Source organism: Phycodurus eques, chromosome 3 (genome assembly GCF_024500275.1).
Source record: "Phycodurus eques isolate BA_2022a chromosome 3, UOR_Pequ_1.1, whole genome shotgun sequence".
NCBI lineage: Eukaryota > Metazoa > Chordata > Actinopteri > Syngnathiformes > Syngnathidae > Phycodurus > Phycodurus eques.
This window is the reverse complement of record NC_084527.1, coordinates 12,121,782-12,131,038: the sequence shown is the minus strand read 5'-3', so window position 1 is coordinate 12,131,038 and position 9,257 is coordinate 12,121,782. Positions and strand designations below refer to the sequence as shown.

General features: G+C 42.0%; 1 protein-coding gene across 3 annotated transcripts; it reads right to left on the bottom strand.

Moving 5' to 3' along the window:
* Positions 1-245: 245 nt before the first annotated feature.
* Positions 246-8,438, bottom strand: fsta (follistatin a). 3 transcript variants are annotated; one of them, XM_061672088.1, is made up of 6 exons: positions 8,254-8,438; positions 7,385-7,582; positions 7,062-7,280; positions 6,323-6,547; positions 2,909-3,139; positions 246-931 (listed from the first exon to the last, which is right to left on the bottom strand). In XM_061672088.1, exons 1-6 carry the CDS (start codon positions 8,342-8,344, stop codon positions 849-851), a joined length of 1,047 nt encoding a protein of 348 aa, XP_061528072.1. In that variant the 5' UTR covers positions 8,345-8,438; the 3' UTR covers positions 246-848. The 3 variants fall into 3 exon arrangements, with proteins under 3 accessions (XP_061528072.1, XP_061528073.1, XP_061528074.1); XM_061672089.1 differs by having other exon boundaries at positions 7,391-7,582; XM_061672090.1 differs by having other exon boundaries at positions 848-2,763.
* Between the last annotated feature and the right edge of the window lie 819 nt (positions 8,439-9,257).

The following is a 9,257-nucleotide window of genomic DNA, read 5'->3' as shown; positions in this document are numbered from 1 at the left end:
AACAGCACACAAATGTTAATGGCACATTGTTTCCAAAAGTCATCAAGTATTATCCCAAACGTGCCTTTTTCTTCTTTTTGTTCTAATGACACAATATAAATGCTATCTAAGAATGTCGACAAAGCTAAAGGCCTAAAAGTGAACTGGAAAAACAGAAAAAGAATAATCAATTGGCTCTTTTTTTTTCCTTTTTGTCTTTCATTTTAAATTACTGCTTGCTGTGTTGCATCTGTTTTTTAAAAAAAACATTGAGAGACTCCCTTTGGTCAGTTATTATGATCTGTAAACAAACCAGAAATACATCTGTACATAAAAAAAGGTTGATATATTCCCAATAAATAAACACACAGCCTAAACATGCATTTACGTAGGTGTGACATAAACATCTGTGATAGAAATTTGACACTGGCGAGCAGATTTTATTCTTTCTCTTTCTTTCTGTCTTTCTGTCTTTCTTTTTTTTACAGCTGAATGAAAGCGGAATGCAATTTACAGCATTTGTCGAGAACTCATATATGGTAACGTGACAAATAAATAACACCGTTTCTCTTTGGACAAATATATTTCTTCATAGTAATAAAGACAAAAAAAAAGATGATTAAAAAGTACAACAACAACAAAAAAGGGAGCAAATGAGTGGTAGATTGTAAGCCTGACATTGTAAATGTATAAATTAGAAAACAACAAATGTATAAATAAACATCTAGCAGACTGGACTATATGTATACTTCCTTTTTGTTTCAAAATAAATAAGCATACACATCATGTACAGTATGGACATGGTTCCTTGGGATTGGTGTGATCAGAAGAGGGGGGATCGGTGTGTGGGGGCGGGGACGATTGGGGGGCTATCCATCCAGCATAGAAGATAAATGGTCATAGGACTTGTAGTCTTCATCATCCTCATCCTCTTCCTGCTCTTCTCTGATGGCTATATGAGGGGAATATAGCTGTTGTATGAATACCGACCACAACAAATATCACACTGGCACACACAGCTTTCCTCGTACTTGTTTTTGCCGCTATTAAGCAACTTTTACATTATCTAGCGGAGCAGGGGGTCTACAAAAGGTGGACGGGGGAGGGGGGAAAGGGGGGATGATGGATCGATGGGAGGTGTTTGTGATAGGGACAGGTTCAGGGAGTCCGGGGTCCAGTGGATTGGGGTGGATTTGTGAAAGAAACGCTGCTTTTCTGCTCTGTATGGTGCTCGTTGTTGTTGTTGTTGTTAGTTAGTTAGTTAGTTAGTTAGTTAGTTAGTTAGTTAGTTAGTTAGTTAGTGGAGGAGGTGTCACAGCCCGGGCCTCGGCAAGCAGCTCAAAGATCATCAACACAACTCTGAGGTATTTCCTTTTCGTTTTACATTTTTTACATTTTGGACACAGTACAAAAAAAAAAAATAATAAAATAAAATAAAATCTAAGCAAAGCAAGGGTGACAGTATTTAAAAAAAAAAAAAAAAACAGGCAGTCCCTCGTCAATCCAAACATTGTGACATGTACCAATAAAGATGTTTTTTTTTTTTTTAAATCATTTTTTTTTATTTTTATTTTTTTTAATTTTTTTTTTTAACAATCAAAGGAGGACGTGGGTGAGCTTCCTATGCGAGCTGTCGGATATCACATTGAGAAATATTCAGCCCATGAGGTGATCGTAAAGTTGGTCCCTCTGGTGTCATAGTACGAGAACCTAACAACGAGACATTCTTTTGAGTGGAGCAACATGGAATGTAAATGCAATACTTCCTTTAGGGCTCTTGCTCAATAGCACCCCCCACTCCCCCCACCACCCTACCACCACACCCCCACCCCCGACAAATGCTGTCTGCTCTACAGATAGATAGGTAGTCTACACCCCATTATCAAAGTTCAAATTCACCGTTCATCTTGACCTATCGCGGCACCAATGTTACAATCACCATCACGTGAATATAGCGAAAAGGCCTGGGAGCGTATTTACAAGAGACTATGGAATTGATTGATTTACAGCCAAGCAAAATAAAACATTTCTAAAAAAATTAAAAAACACAGACACGCACATACTGTAAACGCACCAGTAAGGTCATTGATGGAATTTACAACAACGGATGGGCATAATAATCGATTAATCGGTTCAATGATTGTTGAGAGAATTTGTGACGCAACTTTTATTAAACTAATTAAACTGAGACGATGTCAAATGCACTATATGAATGGTAGTTTTTCTATATGTGCCCTATGATTGGCTGGCGACACGTCTGAGGTATACCTCGCCTCTCGCCCCAAAGTCAGGTGGGATAGGCTTCATCTTGGACGCAACCCTCGTGAAGGACAAGCGCAATAGAAAATGGATGGATGTATAGATGGTGTTCACTCTTGTCAGTATTATTCTGCTCAGTACGACACTAGCATGGAAACAGGAGTTAAGAACATTCAGCGAGAGAAAGAGATGATCAAAACAGGTCAATTGATTATAATGTGAAGTGTAGTCCAAATGGCCATCCTTAGTTCGGCGCGTGCGACGGAATCGCTCCATTAGTTGCTCGGCTGAATGAGATTTAAGGCAAAATATACTCCGGCACTCATCACATATTTTATATTTACATATCATGATTGTTCCACTGCAAACTGCCACGTCACTCGTATTGAATTACAGTCTCTCTGTTACAATGTTTTGCAGAGGAATTACATGGGGGAATTAAAAAAAAAAAAAAATGACAACATCATGCAAGTCCGTTCCATTCCAAGTCCGTTCTTCTTGCGAAAGCTGTGCTTGTCGGTGCGTCTGGGGTAGGAATTTAGGGAAAAGAAGGGAAAGGAAGGGGCAAGGGGAGGGGGTCTTTTAAGCAATGTGGAATATTGTCTTTCTGCCTTGGAGGGAGGGTGGGGAGTTTGTTTCTTTTTCTAGCTCTGTTGTCATATTTACTTACAGTTGCAAGATCCCGAGTGCTTGACCTCCAGCAGCACCCCCTCGGAGCAGGCGGCTTGCTTCATGGCGCATTCGCTGGGGTAGGTGGTGTTGTCACTGGCGCACACCGCCTCGTCCGTCCGGCTGTCCGGACACGCGCCGTCGCACAGCGAGCAGCGTCCTCGGCTCATGCGGGCGTCCCACAGGCACTTCTTGCCGCCGCCGCACTGGATGTCCTCGCATGACTTGGCCTCTGGGAGCACAGAGATCATTCAAGGGGCAGGGTCAGGGAATGAAGGACACATCTTGTTTGGAAGCTGTTTCATGCTTTGATTTGATTTGTTTCAACACTAGATCTCATGGACACAAATCCTCCCCCTGAGTGGTGGAGGCAGACGTACTCACTCTCTGTACTTAAATAGAAGTACAGATACCGTGGAACCTCGGGTTACGAATTTAATTTGTTTGACCGCTTTCTCAAACCGAAACGTGCGCAAACTGAGGTAATGTTCCCCATTTAAATGAATGGAAATGAAATGAATCCGTTCCAGCTGCAGGACAACGTTATATTTACCTCATTGTGATCTTTGTGTGGTTAAAAACAAATACTGTGCAATTTAGAAATCAGGCAATTTATGATGATGAAATAACAGTGGATTCGGTAGCAAATCACTGTGGAGTGTCTTAGCCTTTTTGGGTACAGTAATCTTTACCTTCACTGTGGTTACTGCTAGCTCTGAATGGCCACCACGTCCCACAATGCAATGCAGCTTTTGCATTCCCACAATGCGATGCGGCTTTTGCATTGCATTGTGGGAAGTGGTGACCATTTTAGGCAAAAAAAACAAAACAAAAAACAAATATACCTGAAGCATGGAGTCAATGATGTTTATGCGGCATGAGAAAAAGTCCAGAGCCTTCTGCGGCCACGCCAAAGCTAGTCGTGAAAAGAAAATAGTGTGTAACCCAAGGTAATTTATCTTTAAAAATGTTTTTTTCGAAAACGGGGTCGTTCGTAAACCGAGGTTCCACTGTACTTGTGTAAAAAAAGCACCCTGGTAAAAGTAGAAATGCTGATTCAACTCCTTTACTTCACTAAAAGTAAAACAAGAACAGACTTTGAAATGTACTTATGTACGAAACTAAAAATGTTTATTTATTTATTTATTTTTTACCATTAATTATACCCAGTGGTGCCTTGAGATACGTAGATTCAGTTCCATAATTAATTAGAACGTAAAGACTTAAACTGTTTGTGCATCCTTCGGTTGTGTGTGACTAGGCCACCGGGCGGTAGTATAATACAGTCATGCAGACAAACAAACAAGAGTATCATTCAACTACTGTAGTCTAGAGCAGGGGTGTCAAACTCATTTTTGTCACGGGCCACATTGTAGTTATGACTTCCCTCGAACCCATATAAATGAAAGATTACCACATATATTCTAATTACATACAGTATACACAACACATTGATGAATAACCAGTTTTGAAATCAGAAGCCTATAAAAACATGTTTTTCAACTGTTACATTTCTTTTCAAAGGGGGATTGGTAACAAAAAAATGCTTGCTAATATCTCAATGGTATTACACCAGAACACAATGAGCAATTTTGATTTGCTTTCGCGGGCCACCTAAAATGATGTGGCGGGCCGGATCTGGCCCCCGGGCCATCAGTTCGACACCTGTGGTCTAGAGTAATATTAATAGTTTTTTGCAGAGGATAAAAAACATATGTTTGAATTTGGGAATACGTATATTTCTTCTCTGCCATTTTTGTCAACGCCTCCTGGTTTACGTTACTTCGTGTTGCAGCTGCCCACGTTTTTTTCCACCTTATAAGTCCCCACGAGCTCAATCAATTAAGATCTCAACAGCAGTTGACTTTTCAACTCTTTGCATCAAGTCTATTTTGGAAAAGCAAGGACGAGAAAGTACAGATACCTGTGTACGAATGTACAAAGTAGTGTACCACGCTATATCACAGTTCACCTAAACAGCTGTACGATATAGCTGATATGTTTGTGAAACAGATCCGCTTTATAGCAATAGTTTTATTTTTTTATTTTTTGAATGGTTCTTTACAGCTTTTTACGTTAATATAAATATCGTACAGTATTGAAAACATCAATATTGATTTAAATAAGTAAAAAGTCAATACATATCTCAAATAATGTAATTGCAGGATTTTCATTCTTTTGGGCTCTGATTGGCTGCTGGTAATCTCCTGGATTTTCAGATAGAATGCGTTGAATAATTTTTTTTTAATCCTTACGATTGATCCCCAAGCGTCCTGAATCTTCTTTGGCTTCTGGCAGAGAGCCTAAGTGCCAGAGGCAGATTCTGGCCATTCAGGAGAAGTTAAACTTCAGGATATGCTTCGGGAAGGACGGCGTTACACGGCCTTTATACTGACAACACTTCATTTGTTCTCCTCCATAACAATGGAAAGTCATACTTTAGGCCTGTGATTATCAAAGTGTCAAATCTGGGCTCCCACTAGTGGTACGCAAAAGAATGACTGCCTAAGTACAATTCAGTTGTATTTAACTTAAGTTCAATAGATTTACATTCAATCTTTCATAAGTGTTTGTTTTTAAACATTTATTATAGGTACAATTCTTATTTACCATTTATGTGTAGTACATTTGAATTGAATCGTGATTTATTTATTTTCCTATATTTAAGTGCAATGCTAATGTTCAAACTGCAGATAATGTTGCAATGGCATACAATAATAATATTTTCTCTTTTGAGGAATAAAACCTCGGTCTCAATTTTGATGAACATTTTTTTTTAGGTGGTACGTAAGAGGCTTTAGAACCACCGCCTTAGGCATTAATGCTATGTAGGTATAGTCACAGAACAAATCACTTATCAATACTGGACAGTACTTTCTGTAGATTTTATTTTTGAAAAAAATGTTTGTGCTCAAACACATTTCCTATGTGTGTTTAAATGTATTTGAAATGTGTGGGAGGGATAAAAGTAAAACAAAAATATTTTATATATGGTCCCTCGATATCATGGATATTCCCCTATTTCAGGTGGGTCTAGAATGTATCTTCCCACCATAAACATAAGCTTTCTGTAAAAGTGAAAAGTTAACTGGCAATAAAATCTTCCCCGCACAGATAAAAAAAAAAAAAAAGTACTTCGACACAGTAAGGAAGTATTTGTACTCGGTTACTTCCGACCACTGCCCCTTACTTAGCTCCCCCCAGCACTGAACTGTGTTTTGCTGTTCCTCCCCACTCCCCCATAAGGGGAAGCGCTGCCAACATCAGGAAATAATCAAATGTCCATAATTTCTTGAGCAAACATTCTCTATCCAGCGTGGAATGTTGGGAGCAATAAACACACATTCGAAGAAGTGGGTCGGGTGCACGCGGGGTCGATGGGGTGCGGGGGGGGGGGGGGGGGGGGGGAACTTACTGATGCATTTGCCCTCGTAGGCCACCCCGATGGAGCGGCCCAGCAGGCAGGTGGCCCGCCTCAGGTGGCAGGCGCTGGCGTACACGATGCCGTCGTTGCCGCACAGGTACTGTTCGGGGGACGTCACTTCGGGGCAAATCTGATTACACGTCACGCAGTAGGCGTTGTTGGTCTGGTCCACCACGCAGGTGGAGCTGCCGGGGCACAGCACGTCGCGGCACGTTTCTGCGCGATGAAAGAGTCTTACACCATAATGCAATAACGAGCGTAAACGGTTGCTGTCGGGCAAAATTTGGTCAACTTCATGTTTTTTTGGACCCAATTTCATACAATTGGTCAGTCCCCACGGGGGTTAAGCAATATTAAGTATTGACCAATGCTTGTGCTCTTTAACGAAACAATGTTTAATACATCAAAAAATATGCTGTTCTTTAAAATTCCAGGAAAATAATGCTTTTAGAGATGCAAGGATTCCACCCAACAGCAACAGAGCTAGCTAGCTAGATAGAGAGAGAGAGAGAGAGAGAGAGAGAGAGAGAGAGAGAGAGAGAGACAGACAGGCGGACATTCGATCAATTCATAGATCGTTAGATCGAGAGCCAGAGAGCTAGACAGACCAAGAGAGAAAGAAAGAAAGAAAGAAAGAAAGAAAGAAAGGAAGATAGAAAGAAAGAAAGAACAAGAAATGAAAGCGAGAATTACGCAATGATGTGGAAAGGGGAGAGAGCAGGTGACTGACTTTTGCATTTGCCCTGGTACTGCACGTCCAGGTCCGGGTGGGCTTTGCATTTGGCCTTGAGCAGCGCGCACTCGTCCTTGTAGGTCTTCCCGTCCGAGCCGCACACGGGTCCCTTCCACGTGACGTTGGAGCAGTCTGGCGCGCACACGCAGCGCGGCTTACTCCTCCTGTTCATCTTGCACCTCTTGCCCGGCCCGCAGTCCACATTATCACACGACTCTGTTACGCAGCGCGGCAGGGAGGCAAAGAAAGGATGACGCGCGGCTGTAAACCCGAAAATACGCACGCGTAATAATGTGCAAACCAAGGGAAAATGAGTGCACCTCCACCTTTGCAAGGTATGCAATTGGGGGCTCCGCCGTTGAAGATCATCCACCTGAACAGCGTGCTGTTGGGGACGTCCTCCTCGGTCCAAGACGTGCCCAGTCTGCCGCTCCTGCAGCACTCCTCCCTGCTCATCCCGGGCATGTAGAGCACCTGGCAGCGGCCGTTCTTGCCCTGCTGCAACCAGCAGTTACCAGCTGCAAACAACAACACAAAATACATTTTGCAAATCAAAAGTTTGCATTTCGGCGCACAAACAAACCTCGGACGCTTTTAGAACCCGGCCCCGCCACCCCGCCCCACTCTATTCCAACACTCGCTCCCGTGCGCGTGAGTGACAGCGCGTACAATGCGAGCACCAAATAAGCACACGGGGGGACCAAAAAAAAAAAAAAAAAAAGAGGGTGCTCCTAATTCCCACAGCCGCGGAGCGTCTAGACATGCAGCACCAAAGCTCCACGGCGCGCAATGACGCGCCGAACACGCTTTTCTTTTTACACCACTGCAAATGGTTTGCATAACCGCTATCAAGCGTGGAGATTTCACGAACACATATTTATTGAAGAAAAAAACCATAATAATAATAATAAAAACAACATGTTGCTTGATAAATCCTCCCATGCAGACTCAAAAATAATACCTTGCAAGTTTGGCACAAGTTAATCCAAACACGAGAAAACTTGCCTCACTTCTCCCGTTGTAGACGGCACCTGTTCTACGCGTCATTTTAACTCATGAAAAAAAGGTATTAAAAAAATGAAAGAGTTGCATGTGCACTACATGTGAAATTGTGTGTTTGTGTTGGGAGTTAAAAAAAAAAAAAAAAAAAAAGAGAGAGAAAAGTTTGTAAAAGATGAGAATTGCTTACCTTGAACTTTCTGATGTTCCATGAGGTGGCAGAAGCACACGAAGAAGAAGAAAAATCCCGGCTGGGGGTGATCTTTCAGCATCCCAAACATGATGGGGGAAGAAGGCAAAGTGGAACGAGAGGAGGAGAAGGAGACGGACAAGAAGCAGCAGCAGCAGCACGAAAGCGCCTGTTTTGACCCTGCGAGGCAGTGCAAAAAAAAAAAAAAAAAAAAAAAAAAAAGTAATCTGCTTAAGGTAGCACTGTTGAATAAGTGTCAGTCTGAGAATGCAGCCTCTCTTTTTAAATCTATAAGGGGTCTCGGGTTGACTGTCTCTGGTGGGCGGTCTCCTTTTTGCCGTGGGGGTGGGGAGATGTGTTTTCTTGTTCTGTTTCTTCTTCTTCTCAGCAAACTTCTTTCACTCCATGCAGTCAGGTGACATGCAACTTTCTCCTGCAACAATTCTCTCTCTCTCTCTCTCTCTCTCTCTCTCTCTCTATATATATATATATATATATATATATATATATATATATAAATGAATGCACTTATTTTCTGCACATGTGAATAATAATAATAATACTAATGATAATAACTCATGTTGAAGGTGCATTTCTGCAGTGTTATTGGACATCCGTCCTTCCTATTAAAGGGGCTTATATGGTGGTAACTGATATTTTTTTCTTCCACCAACTGCAGACAAATGTGTAAATCTTGTGATGGAATAATGCCACCCCACCTTCCAAGCACCAATAATACGTGCAGGTCCTCCACAGGCGCGCATGCGTCTAATATTAGCACAGACAGTTGTTTGGGTTTCTCTCCCGGGTCAAGCTTTTATATATAATCAAACCTGTTTCCGAAGGGGCTTCAGACTGAGGAGCCGGCCTGGTGTTACGTTTCACTGAATGGAGCGCGCACACATACACACGCTCATACACGTGCATACGCGCGCAGTGGTGCAAAGTTTGGACCTTTCAGAAGTCCTTGTGCGACCTCTTCTGCAGAAGTCTGGTTATAGTGG

Excerpts from the sequence above, each read along its gene's own strand:
- fsta (XM_061672088.1), bottom strand. The coding sequence starts at position 8,344 with ATGTTTGGGATGCTGAAAGATCACCCCCAGCCGGGATTTTTCTTCTTC. Across the intron at positions 6,548-7,061 it reads GTACCAGGGCAAATGCAAAA|AAACGTGCCGCGACGTGCTG; the intron begins GTCAGTCACCTG and ends TTCATCGCGCAG. Across the intron at positions 932-2,908 it reads GCACTCGGGATCTTGCAACT|CCATCAGAGAAGAGCAGGAA; the intron begins GTAAGTAAATAT and ends CCCCTCATATAG.